The sequence below is a fragment of the Anopheles moucheti genome, chromosome X, assembly GCF_943734755.1.
Source record: "Anopheles moucheti chromosome X, idAnoMoucSN_F20_07, whole genome shotgun sequence".
Classification (NCBI taxonomy): domain Eukaryota; kingdom Metazoa; phylum Arthropoda; class Insecta; order Diptera; family Culicidae; genus Anopheles; species Anopheles moucheti.
Window position 1 is genome coordinate 8,386,002 of NC_069142.1, and position 23,053 is coordinate 8,409,054.

Consider the following 23,053-nt stretch of genomic DNA (forward strand, 5'->3'; position numbering starts at 1 on the left):
CTACAAAATTGGTGATATTCTGGTAATGTAAACGATCAACAACACACGGCTAGAAAGGCAATATTGTACTTTATTTTTGTCAGAAAAACAAAATTATAAACCGACCTTGTTGAATACCGATTAGTTTGCGAGGATAGCGCGCGCGAAAAACGTTTAAGCAATTGGGAAGTGTTTAAGGAAGATAAGTTAAATAAGGGGATTTGCGTAGAATGACCGAGGATATGAAGCTGGAATTAAGCAACGCTTACCCCGTATAATACTTTATCGTTAAATAAATATAAACAAGTTGTTAAAACATATTACTTAGTCCGTGATTAGTTCTGCGGCTGGTGTGTAAAATATGTTGTGCAGTTCAGTTTAATGTTTTAAAGACATATACATAGAGAGAGTTTAGAAGTCTAACGCCCATTCGCCATCTTCCTTCGTTGGAGTTGTTTGTTGAGATTAAGGATATTCCAGGATATCCCGAAGTACCAATGCACTTAGTTTTCCAGCAATACACCAGTCATTTTGTAGACATCAGTGGTAATAAATAAGGGAATAATTTAAGTACTACGCAACCGCGTATTGTTGGATTTGGTTGCTGTGTCCGCATTGGTAACTCTTTAAATTAACTACCATGGTGAGGGCAGAAAGCGTTTGGCGTTTTGTAATGCAGAACAGAGATAAACGATGATTAGTGCTCGTCATATTAAAGTCCACGCTTCCAAAAGGGACCGTCGAGAAGCTGTTGGAAAGTTAGTTTTTCTTTCATTCTGGTGTTTGTTTGTTTTTTGTTTAGCTTTCTGTTCCTTTTTCTTCCTTTCTTTTCTGCTCCACCGGGCCCGACCCGTAACTACTTGCCGAGCAGAATCTTCCTGGTGGCGCCAAAGTTGAGACCGGCCTGGGTAGCACCCTTGTTGGAGCCGGCCTGCAACCCGATCAGCCCCTCGCCGGCACGCAGCTGCTCCTCGGTGAATTCGCGCCGGTTCTCCTCTGCCGGCCGGGGACCAAGATATGGTCCACGGAATTCCGGATGTTTGTAGCACTGTGGGGAAAGGAGAGAACCGCACCGTAAATACACAACCGTGTCGGAAAAGCACATTTTACGGTTACTCACCGCGCGGCCAACCGCAAAGATAGTCGTCGTGACGAGGGCTACGTTTTTGCGGTCCCACAGATCGGTCGTCTGGAAGAGGTCCACATCGGCAACGCCGTACTTGATGCACGCCTTCTGGAACCTGCAAAAGAGGAAGGCAATTATCAGTATACGGGACATACATCGACATGCGGCACTCGCCAAAGCGGTGAGAACAATCGATAAGCAAATGAACTGGAGTGCATTTTACAACGCAGCATCAGCAGGTGTGTGGGATGCGGAATATCAACAATTAGAATAACTGTTTGAGACCTTGAGCAGCGATTAGCAACCAATATGCAAAACAAACATTTGTGATGCGAACATCAACAAAAGGACCTATCAACCGCTAGCAACCAAACAAATAATTATACCGATTTTTTTATCGCTTTATATAAACCCGGGGAAAAATCATATTAATAAAAATCATTTTGATGTTATTATCAAAAACATTTTTCATAATTTTTATACCTTTATAAAATGTATGTTTATAATATTTTTATCATAGCCTTTAGGCCGAATAGCAATAGTTTATAAAATTTATAATAATTTTCAATTATCTATTTGACGCTTCTTGGGGAAAAACATATTTTGGTTGTTGTCGTCAAACTCATCCTTGATTGCACAATGAATTAAACGATCATGCGAGATTTATTCTATTATTTATTTGTTTAAATAAAGGACAAGATTTCGCCACCACCTTCTCGTTCAACCGATGCGTCTCATTGAGCACGACAGAAAATCATCAACATCCAGCTTCTGCGTGCATGCGCTCTCGGTGCAAATGCTACACAGCGCGACCTGTTTCGATTTCAACACTCGGGCACACTGCACCACGAATTTATAATGCACTGCGCACGCAACCGAACCGACGCTTTGCAGTGTGGTAAAGTAATTAATAAATAAATAAATTATTTTTCCACACTATGTTTTAGGTTGAGGGAACGATAAATGCGTCTCACGCGATTTATTAACTAAATATCTGCAACTTTGTGTAAATGTTACCGTAAGCGAATCGGTTGTGTTACCCGCGCGTAAACAACAAATATGGGTGCCCCGGTCGAAAAAAAGAGACACCCTGTGTTTGCCGACTCGCTCGGTCTCGCACGCGCGCGCACGCCTCGTTCTCAGCAACTGCAACTGTAGGGTAGCCTCCGCGCGACATGCGACCCCACCGCCAACGGTACCACATTCGACCGGATTTCTGTCGCTCGGTTTTCGGCTACGCGAAAGTACGAAACAATCGGTTCGGTACACCCTGCTATCGGGCATGCGACCCGCGTAGCAACCGTAACCGTTTCGACCGGATTTTTGTCTCTGCAGGACATATTCGCCGGACGGGACCAGTCCTGCACCAGTCCACAGGGCAGCAATCACATGCAACCACACGTGTGCACTGCATTTTCGACCGAACCGGCTGCGAAAACTGCTTTCCTTTTTACGCTTCTGCCAGCTGAGCAAGCGTTCGTGCACACGACCGGGCGCTGTTTCCAACCGGGTGCCATATATTCCCGGACGGAGACACCTCCTCCACGCAGGAACACACGGCCACCAGGCTGCACGACCGTAGCCGGTGCCCGTGTGCGCCAACCGTTTTGGCGTTTTCTGTTTGACGCGCGTAGCAAGTGGTACTTTTACCACGACTTTTACCATGCTCGCAGCAACCGTAGCAGGTTGCGCGATGGCCCCGATCTGAACACCATTCGGTACCGGCAAGCGGTTGCCCTCGGTTGCGGTGTTCGGGAACTGGCACAAACTGCAGCGCTCACTGTATCACGCGCGTACACGGCTACAGGTTGAAACATGTTGTAGCACGCAAACGCTGAAATCTACCAAGAGCGCATGAGCGCGATGCGGCACGGGATACCGAAAGAGGCGTGGCTATGCGAACGCGCGCGAACCGCTGCTGATACCAAGCGCACAGCGTACAGTGTGTGACAAACTTATGGCAACAGCGGACGTATCGGGAAAATTCACAAACTAACACGCGATCCCATTTTTATTAACAATCGCTTGATTTTGTTAATTGTTAAGGAAAAGGCTTTGTTGTACGTAAGTATTTAAAAAAAATTATTTAATACAGAAAACCGTACATACATCGAAAATGTGCATTATTTATCTAACTAAACTGTCCACCTTGATTTAAATAATACTAGATGACGATTTGGATCTCTTCATGTGCGGATTACCAGAGATTTTTCCTATGTTTTAAAGCTCTATAATTTAAAAGTCTCTTTTAGCTTTAAAAGTCTGTAATCTCATTCACACAGGCCACCGAATGAATGGTGGCCACCGACAATTTAAGAACAAAAGGTTTTAAAAAGTATTTTATACCTATTGAAAATAACGTTTTTTTCATAAATAACTCAATTAAATTTCATAACTTCAATTCAATTTTCATAACTCAATTAAACATAATAAATAATAAAATGTCAACCGTTCATATTCAATACTTCATAAAAGTTTATTATGTTAAAAAAAAGTAAATTGAGGATTTTTAGCCGGAGGATTCAATATTTATTTTAAGTTTAGCAACGAAGAGAATTATTTTTTATATTTTAAAATTTGCATGTTTCATCATGTGCTGTTCAAATTTATCCCACACTGTACCAGCATTTAGCAACGAGCAGCGTTCACAATCGCAACCTGCCTGTCGCATGCTGCCCGCGTACAAATGCGCAGCATGTCGGTGATTTCCTGTTTCAGCGTTGTTTTCGCTCATGCGCCATTTCTGTGTATTGTTGAAATGAAAGAATAGATGAAGCTGCCCAGTGCTGCTGTTCGCGTGGAAACGGCGCTTCAACAACCGGTTTACCGACCAGACGAGGCGATTGCCGGGCGCCTTCAACCCTGGTGGAAATGGAACCACGAATCAACCGAATATGTTTGCTTGGACCGGTTACGCCGTTGCACCGGGGTCCGGTTGAGATGAACAAAGTGCGTTGCGTTAATTTTCCCCGATGATCCGGCGAACGCGCCAAACACCTTCACGTGCGAGTTCATTTGCTTTGTGCGTGCGGTTGGCAAAATAAAAGCATGCCTTGCCCTTTTGGTCTCAACCTGTAGGGGAAACTTTTTACTTACTGATTAATATTGTCCATCATCTTGTAATCACCGCCGGACGTGTTGATCTTCGGCACAATGCCCGGCGACAGGCGGTTCATTAGCCGGCAGAGCAGGATACCGTCGCGCAGGCAGTCCTCGTAGACGTGGCCGGCAGGAAATTTTTCCCCGATCACGGTTTCGATCCAGTGCTGCGCCTCACGCTCCTGATCACGATCGCGCTTACCGGCAACCTTTTTGCACGTGAAAATACAGATAATGAGATCGTGATTAGTATTAATTTCATTGCATTAATTGTGGTAACAGCTATTCTGAACGATCGGAAACAAAACTCTCTACATAACTCCTTCGCGCATGCGCTTCTGCTGCAGATGTAGCCAGCACAAATCACAAAAACACAATTTTGGCAGCTCCGCAACGGCGGCCGTTGTGTGTTGTGAAAATTAACTTAATTTCGCAAACTTTTGCTATGGAGTTTGCCCAATGGTTTGCTCTTTATGTACGTGTATTTCCAGCAATTATTGATTGCGTTACTGTGTACAATAAATTCATTTTAAATCAATTTATAAGTTGAGCAAAAGGCGGCATTCGGGGTTGTTGTTGTCCACGTGCATGCCACCCGGGTACAAATCCACCCAACCCGAAGCACAATTTGCGGGATTGCGATTCTAAAGGGGACCTTGCTGCGGCTCCAAAACGGTTCCGAAGCAAAACCATCCACATCTTTAAATGAACATTCGTTTTCGGAGAAGAAAAAATCAATTTCATTTGCGTTTCCCTTTCATACGATTTTTCGCAACCAACTTGATCCGCTGCAGCAGATATTAAATTATTCGCACTGTATAAAGCAGCGTTCGCATTTGCGTAATTTATAGCACTACCAACTCCGGCACGCATGCGACCCTGGTACGAAACGGTTCATAAAGCCGTTTCGAGCCGAATCCGAACGGTTGTGACGTTTGCAGGTTTGAAATTGTACCCATAATCGTATAAACTGACACCACTGTCAAAGCAGGTGAAAATAACAAAAGCCGGTGTTTTTGGGATCGGGGCAGCTTCTCTAGGGGACGTGTTGTGTTGCAAAAACGGTACGCAAATTACATTTTTATACAACGTTATTAAAGAAATGCATTAATTTATGGTGTCTTTTTTGGTTAGCAAAAGTGGTTGTGTTGTGCGTTTTCTTTCCGAACGCGGTTCTGGAGCAGCAGTCATGCGTTTACGTTTCCCGTACGAAGTTCACTGTCCCGGGAATGCTATGCCAACGGTTGTGTTGTGAGTATGTTACATTTAAGAAAAAGAAAAACCCTCCCATTACCACACATCGTTAAGTCCGGCAGAATGGGTGGGGAGGGCATGTTTTCTTCGGATTGCATTTCGGTGCCATTCCGAACAGCGGGGAAGATCACGGGCCTCGGCTCGCACAAAAGCGTTCTTTGGCAGAGAAAATGGCACCATTTCATTCCCTGTAACGCCGAACAAACCGTCTCCGTGTGGACAAACACTTCACTGCGTCGTGTCACGTACGTGAGTGGGAGTGGAAGAAAAATAGTATGTACATAAATAATAATAATACGCGCCAGAGGGCTGTTTGGGCGTTGGTGGTGATGGGGGACCGTGGTACCGTGCGGCTAATGGCAAACACCGCCACCGAAACAAATAACCGAACGCTGCCCTCCATGTTCACGGTTCGTTATTTTAAGATCCATCACACGCAAACGGTTCCAACTGCTAGGCCAACACAACCGCGCACATGAAAGATGAATGGGACCGGGTGGAGGTTTTTTCTTCTCTTTTGGTGCGAAGGATGTCGTTGCCTCCAAACGCCCACGCCCACGCCCCACAACCGAGTACGATTTTCATCGTCCGATAGGAGATTGTGCCCTTTGTGGCCATGGTTTGGATTGAGTTATAATCCCTACCTTTGAAGGTGAATAGCTTGGCCACCGGGAATTGGGGGAAATGGGGTTGCTGTATCAAGCATGAAGTGGTGGTGTGACTCTGTATCCTAGTGAGAGATTGCAAATCGTTTAACTAATGTCCCTTGCTCGGGCTTTTTTGTTTAGTTTTTATCCCACCTTTCTCATCTGTTTGTATCTTTAAAACGAAATAGTATGAAGTAGTGGAGTTTATTTATGTTGTTTTCTGTTGTTCACAGTACGAACGCCCTGTGGACAGTTACACCTAGTGTAACACACCGAATGATTAATCAAATCCCCAGCTAGAGATGGCCGTAGATTGATGCACTGTCACCTTCAACATCAATACAAAACGGAAAACCTTCCTGGTTCCTCATCCGGGGAAACTATTTGGCAGCAGCGAACGTGTCTCCGCTACCCAAAGATGTTTAACGCAGCAAGTAAACAAATAACAACAACCCCACACAGGGGAGAATATTAACTTGTTGCAACACGGCCGTGGATGGGCCGCCAAATCTGGATGATGTCATTTGGAGGATATCTATCTGCTCCGGTTCAAACACACACCTATGTGCGAGTGTTGGTTCCGAAACGATGCCGATTAGACCACATTCTACCCAGCAAGTTTGTAGATGCGCCACACGAATTTGTAGCAGTCCGTTGTATGCCGATGATTAAAATTAGTATATGATCGTGCTCTATCTAGCAACGAATGGCGCAATAGGTCAAATCGTTCGTCCAGCGTTGACGTCACTCATCCGGTTTGTGTAGGGGTTGTAAATGGAAAATCTACCCCTTATGGCCTTCCGCTGACGCTGACCTGCTGTGGAAAATGCCCCTGAGATATTTTCGTTCGCAAAACATCACTGTCAGATCATTTGCTTCAGGCGATGGGAGATTGATCTCTAAAGTAATTCCAGTGTTGGGCGCGATTGTAAAGCAGACGATCTATTTTAAAGCTGCGAGAAATTCGATGCACGTTATAAATGTCATTATAAATTTCCAGAAAATGGTTATGACTCTTGACACACACATCGTCCCCGGCAAGTTTATACCGCTCGTGTGTTTATTTTGTTTCGCGTTGCTGTAATCCTTAAATGTTTATTGTTCGAGATAAATCACGTATTTACAGGGTTTTACAATAGATATAGGATATGACGTGTCCAACTTACAGAATCACACAAAGGAATTAGGAAAACGGAAAGATTAATCGTGAAACGCAATGCACAATTTAGTAAATGGAATTTTGGCTGTCGGTTTACATATCGGTGGCTTCAAGAATTAGGTTGTGAAATGTAATTTTTGAGGATTAAATTAGTTAGAAACTAAGCAGAGGTATTTGTTGGTGTCAGGCATGGTTTTTAATTCCTATTCTGTTTACAATGTTGTAAAATATTGTATCTCCACTGTTATGCGGAAAGTTGGGCTCGCGATATCGTATCAATTGTAAACCCCTGTAAACCCAACCACACCCTCTCTAACCGTAATCGAAAATGGTCCTTAACCTCGGCAAAGGGGAGAAAAAAACAACAACCACGGACCACTTCCTAACGGAAAGATGTTGTTTTTTTTCCCTTTTGGAATTACGATGGGCGTTTGTGATTGGAACAGAATTTGTTGTTTTTTTTTTTTTGCTTCGTTGCTTTCCTACCTCGGATAATAAACTCTTGAATGGAACGGTAACGGGCTTCTGTTTCACAGATCGCTTACAAGAAGCAACAACAACAACAAAACACACACCTTGCGCAAGCGCACCCTTTGCTTGCGTGAATTATCCGCGATCTTGCTCCCGGGTTTGCGCGTTTTCCTTTTCTCGCTTCCAAACATATTCTGGGGAGGGTGGGTTACCACCGAACCTGGTCCGCATGACCGTACGGACAGTCGCCATTGAGGAACCGGGTCAGGGGCGGGGAGGGAAAATCCCGAAGCGACACGCGCCTGGATCAACCGAACGCCCCGAAAATTCTGCCCAGCCCAACACAAAATTCGCCCACCCGTGGTCGAACCGGCACAGTCTAGCGCAGGTCGCCGTACCGCGAGCATCTTCAATTTTTGCCGAAATTTTGGGTTGTGAATCGAGTTGAGTTTTTCCACCTGCTCTGCCCGAGGAGTGCCTTAGTGTGTGTCTGTAGTTGAAAAGAAGCGTGAAGAAATCCGTGTATTTTTCCCATCAGTTTATCTAACGATCAATCAACTGTATCAATCAAAATGGCGGTACGTGTGCACTATCGGGGCAATTCCGTTGAGGATTCGTTTCATTTCTTATACTAGTGTTGCGCATTTAAGTGGGATTTTCCAACACAATATTTGCATTTTTCGTCGCGTCTGTGTAATTGAGAGCGATTAATGTCCATTTTCAATGCTGGAATGCGAGTTCCAGCGAAGTAAGCCATCCATCCAGCTTCAGCGCGAAGCTGAGCACCATGGTCCATATGGCTCCAGATGTTTTGCAAAACCTAATCTGAGCGGTGATCTATGCCTGTTCATATGTCACTAGTCGCATTATACCGACGAGAGATAGTTTCTCGGTCGAGTTCGAGTTTTTTTTCCACCCCCCAGCCAATGGCCATCAACTTTGAATGCCAATAACTGGTGCGCATGCGAGTTTGCAGTCCAAATACACAATGCTCTAATGGTTTACAAAACGGCCAGCTGAAACAAATGCAATTGGACATCAATCTGCCACACGTTGCCCTACGTTCTCCCAGCGTCACGTGTTTCCTTCACGGTATCGGTCAATGGTCCGCGAAGTAATATAATTAGCGACGTCTAGGTAGAGTCGTCGGAAGTCGTAGGCGTTGCTGGTTTTGCAAGAATAATCTAATGGTCGTTGCAATAACCGTATAATGGACGCTGGTGACATTGAACGAAATGCTTTGCAAATACCTCATAAAGCACCTGGTGCACATTGCGCATTGTTTAAAGCAGCAAGCGCAAGTCCTTAACCGTGGCATAGCCAACGGTTTGACGAATACAAATTTTGGCAAACAATTTTACAACCTCTGCTCAAAAGAAAAAAAAAAACAGACCTGGGGCAAGATATTCTGGAATGGTTAAAACTGCCGGCTTACTTCACCATTTGGAGCATTCCACCTAGTAACACCATTCCATGCGCAGCCGGCTAATGGAACAAAAAATACTCGTGCTCATGAAAAGTCGATCGGGTTCTATTTTTAGTTATCTGGGGAGTGGCCATACGTTGATGGAAAAACATTGCCAAACCCATCAAGTTGTTGGAAAATCCCCATCAGGCGTAGAAACAGAATCCCATCATCCATGCTCAAGCAACGGTGTTTGAAAATTCGCGAAATGGCGAATGCGTTTATAGCCGCTTGCTGCCTTCTGTTGAGGTCATATTGTTTATTTGTTGCTCCCCTCCCTTCCTTCCACCTTGCGCAACCTGTAGCCCCGCAACAAGGAACAGGAAGCCGAGGTACTGCAGTGGATCGCCGATGTGTTGGGCGAAAAGTTGCCGCCCGGTCCGTACGAGGACGTGCTGAAGGATGGCGTTGTGCTGTGCAAGCTGATCAACAAGATGGCACCGGGATCGGTGAAGAAGATCCAGGAGCGTGGCACCAACTTCCAGCTGATGGAAAACATTCAGCGTTTCCAGGCGGCGGTAAAGAAGTACGGTGTACCGGAGGAGGAAATCTTCCAGACGGCGGATCTTTTCGAGCGGCGTAACATCCCCCAGGTGACGCTCTGTCTGTACTCGCTCGGAAGAATTGTAAGTCATTGCTAGTTAGCAATATTTGCTCCCCTGAGAGATGACGCACTAACCGCTTTACGAACCGTATTCTTCCAGACCCAGAAGCACCCGGAATATAATGGGCCTACACTTGGTCCCAAAATGGCGGACAAGAACGAACGCAATTTCTCCGACGAGCAGCTGCGGGCCCATCACGGTGAACTGAACCTGCAGATGGGCTACAACAAGGGTGCCTCGCAGGCCGGCCTGGGCTCGTTCGGTAACTCCCGCCATATGTAGATTTCGTCTGCTGCGGATAAAGTGGTACTTTTCCGTCTTCGCGCCTTAACACATTGGCGGAACGGCTTCGGTTCTAGCGTATCCGTCTGTTTGGTGTTTTCTTTATGTACAAAACCAAAACAAAACAAAATCAACTCATTCGCGCTCTTCTATTTCCATCGCCCATCGCTTCAGAAAGATAGACAGAAAGATACCTATAGAGAGAGTGAGAAACAGATAGAGAGATAGAGGGAAAAGTCCATTCGTGCTGGTTGGTCTGATCCGACAGGCTTAGCGTCACCAAAAAAAAAAAAACAAGAAAATCATCTTCGAGGATCCGTCATATGTGCATCATTGCTATTTTTAGGGTTTAAACACACGAACAAATCGCCCTCAACAGTCCCTGTAGCCGGGTACTAATCGTTCTGCCCGACCGAAACGGTTGCGGCTCGCAACCTATGACACCTACGCGCCAAATCTAACCTTCACATTAAGGACGCAGTAGCACACTGCTACAACAGGAGGGCAAATCTATTATATTCATATAAAAAAACCAAACACACACACACCAGATAATATCATATTTCATCGGCACCGTTGTCTAACAAACATTCACCTTTAATCATCCATAGTTAAGTGCGATAACCCGAAACCCGAGTGATGATCGAGATGTGTTAGAATGCAGTCGGCTCTGCAAGCGTAACGTAACGCGTGACGCCTACACTTTCTGCGTGAAGGTGGTGTGCGTGTTGTAAATGTGTTTTCTTTTCCTTTGCGCTTTCACTTGCGATTATAACATTTGAAAATCTTTTTGTTTTCTTCCTGTTCTCATAGTAATCGGTATTGTATTATAAATGGCGTACGGGCTGCAAATAAATATTATATGACATTAAATAATGTGTTTTTTTTTATTATTTCGTGCGTGTGCGTCCGTCTTCGGTACGGGTAACATGACAAGTTGTCTCGTCCGCAGTAAAATCAGTCGTCAGAATATTGTGCACGTAATGGACGCAATTACATCACGCGCGTTGCTGGACCGAAACAGCTACCAGATTATTACTACCTGTCAGAATGACAAGCTGATGGAAGTTGGAACCGAACTGTTTGCTGTTAACCGTGGCTTAATTATCAGTTATCATTCCTATCTACTGCACCCGTCTACCCTGTCCGATTTGTTCTAGCTTCGTTCCCCTCTATTATCACCTGTTACATAGTGTACTGCAGCACACATTACAGTGGCACGAGCTCATGACCTCCTCCTGGGGTCTCAGACAACTGCGTCTCTGGGTTATGATTGTACAAAAATAATTGCAACGTGTTGCATTACTACAATAGAGCCCTGATTACTAAACTGTCACGGGGTCGTGCTAGAAAACTCGAGAACTTTAGCAAACCGACAGAGCAAATCTCACTCAAGAGACGTTCTGTAAGCAGGGTGACCGTTCCAAAAACCCCACACGAAGGTCATTCCATACAAACAATCTGTTCCAAAAAAAAAAAGCACCAGAATGATGATGTGTGCAGCTGTTTTGGGAGGAGTGGTGGCATCTTTCCGCATCAAGGTTGAGCGTTCCGTTACGATAAACAAACCCATTAAATCTTCCCGTTCGTTCGTGGCGCGTACACGCGAGAATATTTATGCAAGGTGATGGGAATAGGTCAGTTGTGGATGTTTCAATATTTTAGAGCACACTAAAATATGGTGCTGTCTTTGGAGATTCTAGACATGGATTAGATGCGTTTCGTGCTGCGATTAATTGGTGAATTAATTGCAAGCTTTAGCAGTACAACGAAAAACCCCTCTACTGAGCCACCTCCCTTAGCTGATCTGTCACGCACTATCGATCGTCCACCATTAATCGGCTAACCCCCGGCGTATACAAGTAGATTACACCTGTTTGGCACCGAACCGTAACCCTGAGACGACAGAAAGCTAATGGCGGGAGAGAGAGAGAGAGAATGCGACGAAAACATTGTCATAAGAACATGTTGCATAATTTTTCCCGCGCATCACTGTACGATGTACGGTAGCCTTCACCGGTATGCTGCTCCTGCTGCTACGTTACCGACGATCTACACGATGCGCTTCTGCAGCTTCAACCGCAAAACACATCAGTGTGCTAGCAGTATGGGCAGAATGAGTTTTTGAACATTAATAATTCAAACTGACGTGATTGTTAATTACACGTGAATTATGTGTAATGACAAGTTTATCAAAAAATATATTATTTTATGGTTTTATCAATATCGTATTATAAACTTCGAAATAACTTATGACCATTTAACCATCGTGATTCATTCCGATTGTCTAATAGTTGTTAAAATAAACGCACGAGAGAATAAAAGCACCTAAAAGCGTGTTGTGTAGATCGCCGGTCACGTTCGGCAGGCAGCTGCTGCTGTCGCAGCCACCGTCAACCGGTACCGCGCATGATGAAATCAAGATGTTGCATATTGTGCCCCTTTTTTTTTGATGATCGCTGCAGCAGACGGCGGAAATCGGAAACTTTGGCGCACTGCCGGATGACACTACCCAGCTTACTGGACGCCACCGAAAGCCGTTGACCTTTGCTGTCGCCGTGACTCGGCGGCACGTACTGTGCCGTGCCATCCGATCCGGATGTGCCAATGTGCAATCGATGCGCGTTGTGTTTGGTGGCTGACCCCAAAAAAGAAAAACAAAAACAAAATGAAGGAACCGCAAGCGGGTTGGAGTGGAAAAGTTCAATTAAACACGAGATGCGATGATGTGGAGGATTTATGCACAAGTGGTGACGAGGAGGGCACCCGGTTGCATAGCTCTGTGTGTTATTTCACAAAACATCGTGCGTTTAAGATTACGCGCTTGGCAGGCTCGGTTTAACCATTTTCCATCCCATGTGGGAGTGGAAGCATTTACGTGTTCTAGGCGGAAGGAGGATGAGATTGGCAGGTTTGCGGGTAAGAGATCGAATGTGGCGACGACTACCGTTTACAACCGCAAAAAAAATCGCTTGCTCACCGACACCGGTGCACCCATCTTACGCGTTACGTGGGAAGGGCGTGTGGAGAGTAGGGATGGATTTCTAATGAGGTGGAGCGAGCGAGGGCTTGTTCTGACCGGCCCCAGCTAACCTGGGGGGGCCATGCGAGTTGCTGTACCGTTTGCTGATTGCATCGTTTCGCACACTCTCCAAATCGGCCCAAGGTATATAAAGCTTATATAAATCGTGCCACCGACGTTGTTGGGCTTTCAGACGCCTGCTGTTCGATTGTACTCTCGGTAGCACGGTGCGCACGGGTGTCTTATATCTGAGGCTGTGTAGTGATAACAAAACTAAAGGGCCGTTCTTACTGGAAGTATACTCGCGCTGGATGTGTTTCGTGCACGTGTTCTTGCCTGACAAAGCGGAGAGCAAGGAGTGACGGAACAAAAGAGTTTAACGCAGTGAGCCTCCAGAAGTTTGTTCGATATAAAGCGTCGTATATGTGATTTGCCGTGAACATCCCTAGTGTGTACTACAACTGCATCAACTCAACATTACTGTGTCGACTCTCAACGTCGTTCGTGGCTGTACGTCAACCAAACGCTGCATCCTTCCTCAACCTAGACACAAAGTCTTCCCAGGCATGTCGCCAACGAGCTGGAATGACTGGACCGCCTCCAAATGGATGCCATGGTGTCTAGCCAGTGTGGCCATTGTTTTAATCCCAACTGCATCCGCTAGCATGCCGTTCGATACGAAACGTAGGCATCGAATCACGACCCGACCCGATTTGGTCAGAATTTCTCTCATCCAATCAATTATTCTTTCTGTTCCCATCGTCTCCAAATGCATCCCATGGCCACGCTTATGCAGCGGAATTTATCAAGACATGCCGGTTCGATCAGACAAACTTCGTGGACTGTTCGACCGAATCCGTCCAGGGACTGTTCGACAAGCTGGTGACCGGTAAATAGTTTCTTCTACCATCCAAACACACACTCAGCGTGCGTACTCATTGACGCGGGGAACACGAGGTGGAAAATTTTTACCCACCGCTGAAGCTGCACATCTAACCTCATTTTTTGCGCTTTTCAACCTTCACCGTTTTTCCACGGTGCACGACCCACCGGTTGATGCATAGTTGGGCCTGCGTTTAGATGCCTCAGTGCACACGAGATACCTAATCTTGCCGGGGCCTTGAGCTGCAACGTACGATCGATCCATCGAACCATCGATCGCTGGAATTTCACATGATCATTCTACTCGCTACTGGGCGATGTGGAAGCATTTTCCACCAAACAAGTAACCGTTAAAAGGCCACTCACTGCGGCACACGATTTGCATTCGGAAATGAAAGCTGTCTTGTTCGGCAAGGAGTGCAGAAAATAACGCTACCCACAGCCTGCAAGCGCACTTGGGTGCGTTGAACGATAAAATTTGACAGCGGAAAGTTATCGGTCCGTTTCAGTGCAGCTGTGCCCACGAGCAAGCGTACGCGGTGTCGAACCGCATTGGATACCGGGCGGTAACTCGTTGCCAAACGGTCCACTCTCAAGGTTAGGCGCACCGAATCACGCCAAACGCAAACAGCTCTGCGCCAAACCTGCTGCAGACACGTTTCGGTGCTTTTAGGACATCCAGATGGAGGTCAATGCAAAGCTGCACCGGGGTTCTGGGGGTGGTGTGCATGTGAAAAGTCTCCTTACACATGACACGGTGACATGGTGGTCACATACCGTGCCTGCTGGCGCGGAGTTTTCAGCGCCCATGTTTGGGCTGGTAGTACCGGTAAAGCGGCTACAGAACCATAAGGCCATCGAACCCTGTAGCTCGTGTACAAGTATGCTTTTTTTTAAACCGTAAATAGTTTCTATATATATTGGTGCGAGAAAGTGTACTCGCTTGCAGTGTGTCTATCCGAGCAAATCTTAAGGCTTGCTTTGCGTGTTCTGGAACGTACCAACCTGACATTGATCGAATGCTTTCGTAAAACGTTTCGCAGGCATCGAAGGGCTAGAGCACGTCGGTACGATCGATCCGATGAAGATCAGCAAAATAAGGATACTGCAAGGTGATGGACCGGTCAGTGTCAACGCGTCACTCTCCAAGGTGGTGGTCACCGGTTTTGCCAGCACCAAAGTCGTCCGAAACGTGTAAGATATTGCGCGGTGTCTGCCATTCCGTTATCTAATTTGCGACCTCTTCTTGGCACAGTGTCAGCAGTAAGGATTTCGGCTGGGAAACGCACATCCGGCTGCCGAAGATGCGGCTTGAGGGCAACTATCACATGCAGGGTCGCATACTGGTGATTCCCCTGAACGGGCACGGCAAGTGTTGGTTCGAGCCAAGTAAGTAGTGTGCGGCCAGACGGTTCCGGACTTCCAACAGAGCTCATTTGACATTTTGCGTCCACTGTGTTACAAGGTGGCATGGACATCATTATGCGTACGATGACCGATCTGTACCAGAAGAATGGGCACGTGTTCTACAACGTTACCGCGACGAAGGTCGATTACACCATATCCGGGCTCCGACTGCACATGGGCAACCTGTTCGAGGGTGTGAAGGTACTAGAAGACAGCACCAACCAGTACCTGAACGATAACTGGCGCCCGGTATCTGAGGCACTCAAGCCGATCATTGCTAAAACCATCGAGGACATACTGCTCGCGATCATGCAGAACATTTTCAATCAGATTCCAGCGGACTACTTTGTGGCGGATCTACCGCGCTCGTAAACTCCGTAACCCGTTGCCCACTGGTTTGCAAATGGTGCATGATTTGAAGGGGTGTGTTTGTCTATTACCCAATTGGTGGAGCGTGCTGTAAATAAGATTTTACCTTGTATAATGCTTTTTTCTTCGCTGGATCATAGTTGTAAGGAATATTACCCTATGCGATTGTACTTATCACTTTGGTATCCGTTGGCACCCATGGTGGCTGAAGAGGTTTTATTTTCCTTGCAGACATTATACCTACGCAGCACGAGATCTCAAACAGATGCGATCCATACCGAGTAACCAAGCAATAACTCCCTGTTCTTAGCTGCACTACATGCCTTGTGCAGTACAGAGAAGGTGAAGTGCTATTTGCAAGTGAGGAATAAAGGTATAGTTTTACTGAACAGGCATTTGTTTACACAAGCGAAAGGCAGCTTGTGATTCTGATAGAAGCGAGATTTCCCCAATGTCTATCTCGTAGATAATAAGGTAAAGAAAATTACAAAGTTACGATAAAAAGAGAAGCTTAGATTTATCACCTATCAATCCATCCGAAATATTCATCCGGCAGAACAAGCCAAAACCTCCTAACCATTCTTTGCATCGGAAGGAAGGACCACTTTATACGACTTTACCGGAGAGTGGGCAGCTACTAAAGCTGCATATCCACTTGCACTTGATTTCACTGCACTCTATGATAATAAAATGGCACACAAAATGTGTTTTGCACAGGTTTTCATCAATTTTAAACAATAAATATGCTCAATTACACTTTTTAACGCACGCATTATTTACACTAAATTTCGTATTCTGTTGTTATGTTTATCAGTATGAAATGTTTCAATCAGTTCGGTGTTTTGAAATATTTCACGTCCGTTTATGTCGACTTAAGCAGTTCGAATTTAAACCTCTCTCGAACGCCGATAATTTCGCGAACAATAAGAGCGGCAAGTATTGTAATGGTGAATAGTACTGTTATTAAATTTACTACAGTATAACTCATGTCTGATTATGAAAAAAATTTCAAAAATTATCTTTAATCAGTAAACAAATGAAACAGGAGTTCGCATCGGAGTATATTTCTAAACGAAAGAAAAAGTTGATAATAACTCACGCAAACAATCTTATTTGTCGATCGACACGAACAGGCTAACAGAGCAGTAAAAGGGATGAACAAAAAAACAAATGAAAATGCCAATGAATCATGCTGGAATCTGAAGTTTTCCATCAACTATTTGATCGACCCGGTTCGTGATAGCATTCATTACTCCTTTACAGTAGACAAACACAGCCAATAATGCTCGCAATAAACCTGCCGAGCGCGAATTGCCCTATTTTCAACCGCTCGGTAACATTATACCGTACGCATGCAATCGGATTGAGCTGTGCGCGATTAAAATCGATGCATAAGTATGCACGGCTGGTTATGGGAGAAATTTCCTCAAATCATGCATTGCAGCGGCATACATTATCGGACGTAGGAATCGTTGCTATCATGCTACTACCTGGTGCATCAGCGTGACCCATCGATCCTGCTCCTTCCGCGCCGTAGTTTTCCCCGGGCCAGTGCCTTTTCTGCCCGCGTATCGGATTGCCATCAAATGCCATCATTTTCGCATTTTCCATACCGACTCGCTCAGCCCGCCCGTTCCATCTCGCGATCAATATTGCAGTAATTATGCAGCGCAAGATTGCACGATTGCTCTGCATCGATGGCGAAACGCAACCAATCGAAACGACGCACGAGCATATCAAGGAAAGGGAGAGCAAGGAAGGAAAAAAAAGACACACACTGAAAATAATGTTTCACGGTGAAATTTATTTCACACATCCGTGCCGGAGATGCGCTACATGCGTTTGTGGGATTTAACGGCTTGCATATGTGTGCAAGGGGTGTACCTGCCTGCACGCCTAGTTGCAGTACGTTTTAACGATTTTTAACCTCGCAATACCGAAACCGGTTGGAATATTGCTGCATGTACCGCTGGCGGTTATTGCTTCACAATGCAAGCAAACGCGTTCTAAAAATAAAGTAATAGTTCTACACATCTACAGGAATAAAAAAAAACCGCAACCTCCAATCAATTTTGAAGACGCTCACCGGCGTTGTGCCTGGCGGTTAAAACAAAAATATTTCACACCCACTCTCGACCCCCCGCACACAACCCACTGCCTATTCTCCCAACACCCTCCGCAACCATGGGCACGGAATAATCCACACCTAGGAAAAACCCCCCGTTTGAAAATGCTGGAAAATGCTGCTACTGCTGCTTGTGGTTAAATTTAGAACGTTAAAGCAAAAGAAAAACGCCAACAACAGATTCAACACTTTACCAAAGCACGCGAACCACATTGCGTGGTAGTGTGGGTGGAACAAAATATCCATTACCATTGCCAATCGCAATGCCCGGCCATCGATTAGCGCCGGGTTGCCAATGGCTTTATAGACGATGGAAACGTGTGTCACGGTGCGTTAGATTGTGAATAATTCATTCCATCCGGCGTGCATCTTAATTACAACGCTGTATTTGTTTAATCTATTTTTTTTCTTCGCTATGTTTTGTGCATTCTTGTTGCTCGAGTGAGCTTGTGGGCAGCGCCCGTTTGATTGGGATTAAGCACCCAATGTAGCGTTGCGCCGCTTCATACTGCAGCCGTGTCATTTGCGAAGAAAGACAGAGAGCATGGCAGAAAAAAAATTGCATTCCACTTTTAATGCACGTTTTTGCACGTGTTTAAATGCAAAGAAGCGAGAGAGAAAGTAAAATTATCGCTTAATGTAACGTCAACTTTCTAAGCTCTATCAATCAAATATAAATGTGTTTATTACTATTGCCGCATACGAATGCGAAACGAACGAATGGAATGTTGTTCGGTGATAGCGTGGCTAGTGGTGGCGCATTCAATAGCGTCGAGCGTAAGTGCGCACAAACTCAACACCGCCCGATCGTTATCAAAATCTCGAATAGATCGTACAAAACTTATCACTAATGAGAGAGCGGAACGAGAGGAGCGACAAAATATGAGAGAAATATGTTTAAGTGTGAGAGAGGATAAAATAAACCGGAATGTGTGTACAATTCCCATATGGGAGGATTAGCGCCAATCATTCTCTCCTGCTCGTTTGTTTTCTCCCTCTCGCATACTCCCTTCCTTTCTTGCACTAGTGACACGTGGAGATGATGCCTAATGATATGTGCAAATCTGAAGCCATTATCAGGTGAGTGAGTGAGTGGGGGGAACCCATATCCCCGTGAAAAGTAGTGTGATGAGCAGCGCTCCAGCTGCCAAAGTAATTAAAGGCAGATTGATGCACGGATGCCGGTTGATGATGCAAAATAAAAATAACACAGAAAAAACAACAGCAAGCATGAATATTTACCATCTTTAGTGCACCGTGACAAACGCGTGATCCCGGCATTTCTTCTATGGTTGGGAGTAAGCTTTCCCATTTTGTCGTACTCTTCGCTGCACCGCGGTGTGGATGCGTGTTTTATGCAGATCGGCTCGGTCGATCGATGATGCGCAAACGGACGCATTAACTGTTTCGTGTTGGAGCATTAACGATTAGCTTTTGTGTGTGTTTTTTTTTGCTGTTGTTGTTTGGTTTTAACTCCAAACTTTGCCGACCGGTTTGCCAACCAACCGGCGGGAAGGTGGAACTATTCACACTCTCCATTTTGTTGCTGTTAAAATGGCTAAATTGCGCACCGCTACGGTTCTGGTGGGGGTAGGGGCGGATGTAATTGTTTGCAAAAACAATCAGTGCGTCCTACTGCCAGCGGAAGCACAACCACCATTGGGATGATACGGGTTGGTTTTCCAATGCGTTTCGAGCTTTCGCGGGCGCGGTAGCAAACACCAGACCGATACGAAATCGTGCGGAACTGGACAATTTTTTGCAGTGGCATGTAGCGCATATGGTGAGATGCAATTTGCCCGGGGCTAGGTGTGAAAAACGATGTACCGCGATGCGTCAGAGAATCTGCCAAAGCCTGCGCGAAACATGCAGTGTTGGGTGAATCTGATGCATGAATCTGTAAGAACCAATGAATCTGAATGTCTATTCCAAAGATTCAGGAATCCTTTAAGGTTCTTTAATCGATCTTCTTTTAAACGTCCATTCGTCGATCAAAGTCCCAGTGATAAAGTTGGTGAAAGACATGTGCATTGTACCCAGCAACCAGAAAGGGTCAATAAAAGTAGGATCGAACTTTGGTTCGAATATCCTAATCATCTATCCAATCTCGCATCTCCCTGGTCATCACTTACAAACTCCTCTTTCGTTTAGTGTCTCCAAAGGACTTGATCCAACACGGCTCTCCAATCGCTTCCTGCTTTATATGACTCCTCCAGATTCAGATATGAATGATATCTATGTGAAGGGTTCATCAGACACTATCCTTAGACACCGTCAATCTGAATGAATCTCTGAACTGAACGAATGAATCTAAATCTCTATTCCAAAGAATCAGAAATTCTCTAACATTCTCAAATCAGCCTTGATGATTGACCTCCAAGGAAATTGTCCAATATCAAGGTATGCCTCCCACCCTGGTCATCAGTTTCAAACTATTATTTCGTTTAGTTTCTTCAAAGGGCTGTCTCTTCATTCTTTTGACTCTTGACTTTAATAACTCCACCGGATCCATATATGAAAGACTCTTCTCAAAAGATTAATTAAGCACAACATGAATAGTATCCTTAGACACCGTCAGAGAATTCTCAGAAATTCTGCGCTGTTTGCAGTAAACCCGAGCCGTGTGCGATAACGATAATGATAGACAATATTTTACATGCGTCCAATTTCGTGGAGCTTCAAAATGGATGCATGGTTACACTCGCGCTAACTGAACATTTAAATTTAGCTCAACGTGCTCCGTAAGCTAGTGCGAACATGTGCTTGGTTGATGTGACTCATGATTTCTTCAACCGATAAATAAAGTACGAATTATAGATGGGTGCCAGGCATCCCCTTCAGGGCCCTAGATCATCGCACAGTCGGACGCAGCGATGATCTTTCGCGGACGCATAAACAAACGCTCGCGGTGAAGGTGAAGAATTTCCTTCGGCTGGATCATGGTCACCGTGGCGTGGTGGAGTGCACGGCAGCGATGAGTCAGCTAGCGTTTTGGCATAACGTTCAACTGCTGCTAGCACCGGTCGTGCCAGGGCCGTGGAGGACGGGGACGGTAGAATCACACGTCGGCACGATAAACGGAGAATGTCCATTTCGTCTGTACCCCGGGGTACGAAGGCGAGGGCGTTTTCGGCGAGCGAACATGTATTAATTACAGCTGACCCAACGCGTACTGCTTGGGGTATTTTTAGCCATTAGGAAGACCTTCACTACCTGTCGGCTAACATAGCACTTTTCCACCTGAGCATATCCAAAACCGGACGAGTAATCTGTAACGCTAGACATCAATTTCTAATCTATTTCGCCTTCCGAACGCTTGCACGTGTTGCGGCGCTCGGTAGCCGTGACCAAATATGGAGAAATAGCGGTGACAACCTGTATTTATCGCGCTAAACGCTTGTCGAGTAGTGAGAGCGAGGCCTTACCTGCCACAGTGGACGTCCAGGCATTATGATGATGTACTGTAGTGAACACGCAGGTGATGCAAATGCAAACTTCTTTTCGGTACACGATACCGACCGGTGTGTACTACGTCCTGTGGACAATGACAAGCTAGCTAGATGGGCTGTAACTTCCGCTGTAACTCCGCTGTAACTGTTTGATTGGTGTGCAACAGCCTGTTGGTGCTGTGCGCTTGAACTGGAGTTCGTCACGTTCACCCGTGACGTACAAATCACCAAATTACACGCACATCAATGCTCTTACCGGAACACTTTAGACACTTTGCGCACAAATGATATCCTGAGGAGAATGGAATTGAATACGATGGATGAATCTTTCACAAGACACACGCGCACAGCGATAGATGGATGGATCGTTCTTGGTGCAGCAGCGACGAATTGTTTACTGTCTACTGTTACCGTTGAGCCGCTCACAACCCAATAAACAATAACGCACGCACGAACCAGGACCGAATATCGCTTCCCTTATCCACATGCACAACCGGTGCGCCAAGGTGGCTTAAGCAGCGCCCAAGCCTTCCAACCCGTTGGGATGCAGCGGGGGAGAGAAAAACCTAACAGAGCGTGGGTTATGCGGGGTAGGGAAAAAGAAAACTGGAACTAGCGAGGACGCTCGCCGCCGTTACGTAGCAAACCGCAAGGGGAGGAAAATTTAAACAACAAACAAAATCAATCCTACCGCCAAGCGAATGTGTTGAGTCGTTTGTTTACGCAGAGTTTGCGAACTGCTCAAGGCAACTGCTGAGAACTGAATACGCGCAAACCGTGGAACGCTGGCCGTGTTATATATATAGACAATCAGACGTACCAGCCCCAAGATCCAAGCATCTGCTGCTGCAATCGCACCCGGAACGGGCGATCCACCCATCTGCACCGCCCGTGCGCCGTTGATACCCTGGTGTTTTATGGGTCACAACCATTCCGCAGGGGATTCAGTGAGGGAGGGGGGAAACGACTGGTGGTGGGGTCTTAGTTACGACTGGTGTTACTATCTTCTACCTGCCGCTCTGTGCGTAGACGACCTGACATTTGTGGGACCAGCTAGTTGCGTTAAAGCCCTTTCCGTTTTCTCCCTTTGCTCGCGGACGGGTTTTTACTTGAAATCTTTCCGCTGTAATCTCTTTCTCTCGTTTGGTTTGGATTGTGGTGCCGGGGTGCTGATAACAAGCGCACATACCGGAGTACTTTGTTCTGCTTTGCCATCAGATTTGTGTGTTCAAATCGGGGAAGATATGCGTGATTGTTAAAGGTGACATTATTGAATTGCTTTCTAGTGCTATTGCTTACATCATGGGTTAGCACGGTAGCATGATGATAGCGGCACCGATCTTCACACGAATGGACCGGACCAAAATCCCATCCGGACCAATCAATCGTAGGAGGAAAATAAATCTAGTAAGCCAAAAATGCCAGGCCAAAGAGAGAGAGAGAGAGAGAGTGCTTAATTAATGTTAAGTTAGCATTATTTCACCTTGAACTTCTAGCCACGTGCCTTCATCTAAATGTTGTGGTTGTTTCAAGTCTAAATGTAGTAGAATGCAATGCAGATCCGTACAGGTTCTGCATCCGTGCAGAAGCATTCTGTACATAATCAGACTAATTATACGGACACCGTTGTCATGCTACACTGACTGGAATGAAAACTTACCGCTACGCTCGGATCTTATCTGCGACCTTCAGAACACCAGAACACGGGCATG

The 23,053-nt window shown here is 45.7% G+C and overlaps 3 protein-coding genes and 1 long non-coding RNA gene across 5 annotated transcripts; 3 read left to right on the plus strand and 1 right to left on the minus strand.

The window, feature by feature from the left end:
• Positions 1-59: 59 nt before the first annotated feature.
• On the minus strand, positions 60-22,092 carry LOC128306578 (muscle-specific protein 20-like). Its single transcript, XM_053044124.1, has 5 exons — positions 22,033-22,092; positions 21,318-21,633; positions 4,202-4,413; positions 1,100-1,220; positions 60-1,027 (listed from the first exon to the last, which is right to left on the minus strand). Exons 2-5 carry the CDS (start codon positions 21,339-21,341, stop codon positions 836-838), a joined length of 549 nt encoding a protein of 182 aa, XP_052900084.1. The 5' UTR covers positions 21,342-21,633; positions 22,033-22,092; the 3' UTR covers positions 60-835.
• On the plus strand, positions 5,195-7,704 carry LOC128306584 (uncharacterized). The gene is made up of 3 exons (XR_008287593.1): positions 5,195-5,268; positions 5,339-5,455; positions 6,339-7,704. It is a non-coding gene; the product is annotated as an uncharacterized LOC128306584 (long non-coding RNA).
• On the plus strand, positions 7,999-10,413 carry LOC128306580 (myophilin). Its single transcript, XM_053044126.1, has 3 exons — positions 7,999-8,313; positions 9,506-9,826; positions 9,905-10,413. Exons 1-3 carry the CDS (start codon positions 8,308-8,310, stop codon positions 10,085-10,087), a joined length of 510 nt encoding a protein of 169 aa, XP_052900086.1. The 5' UTR covers positions 7,999-8,307; the 3' UTR covers positions 10,088-10,413.
• LOC128306569 (protein takeout-like) lies at positions 11,046-16,253 on the plus strand. 2 transcript variants are annotated; one of them, XM_053044114.1, is made up of 6 exons: positions 11,046-11,067; positions 13,254-13,793; positions 13,906-13,998; positions 15,035-15,185; positions 15,247-15,380; positions 15,457-16,253. In XM_053044114.1, exons 2-6 carry the CDS (start codon positions 13,676-13,678, stop codon positions 15,768-15,770), a joined length of 810 nt encoding a protein of 269 aa, XP_052900074.1. In that variant the 5' UTR covers positions 11,046-11,067; positions 13,254-13,675; the 3' UTR covers positions 15,771-16,253. The 2 variants fall into 2 exon arrangements, with proteins under 2 accessions (XP_052900074.1, XP_052900075.1); XM_053044115.1 differs by lacking the exons at positions 11,046-11,067; positions 13,254-13,793; positions 13,906-13,998 and adding an exon at positions 14,769-14,872.
• Positions 22,093-23,053: the final 961 nt, after the last annotated feature.

Coding starts and splice junctions, on each gene's coding strand:
- LOC128306580 (XM_053044126.1), top strand. Junction 9,827..9,904: donor TGTACTCGCTCGGAAGAATT/GTAAGTCATTGC, acceptor GTATTCTTCCAG/ACCCAGAAGCACCCGGAATA.
- LOC128306569 (XM_053044114.1), top strand. CDS start 13,676: ATGTCGCCAACGAGCTGGAATGACTGGACCGCCTCCAAATGGATGCCA. Junction 15,186..15,246: donor ACCAAAGTCGTCCGAAACGT/GTAAGATATTGC, acceptor TTCTTGGCACAG/TGTCAGCAGTAAGGATTTCG. Junction 15,381..15,456: donor CAAGTGTTGGTTCGAGCCAA/GTAAGTAGTGTG, acceptor CTGTGTTACAAG/GTGGCATGGACATCATTATG.
- LOC128306578 (XM_053044124.1), bottom strand. CDS start 21,341: ATGCCTGGACGTCCACTGTGGCAG. Junction 4,414..21,317: donor CTGGACGTCCACTGTGGCAG/GTAAGGCCTCGC, acceptor ACGTGCAAAAAG/GTTGCCGGTAAGCGCGATCG. Junction 1,028..1,099: donor TCTTTGCGGTTGGCCGCGCG/GTGAGTAACCGT, acceptor CTTTCCCCACAG/TGCTACAAACATCCGGAATT.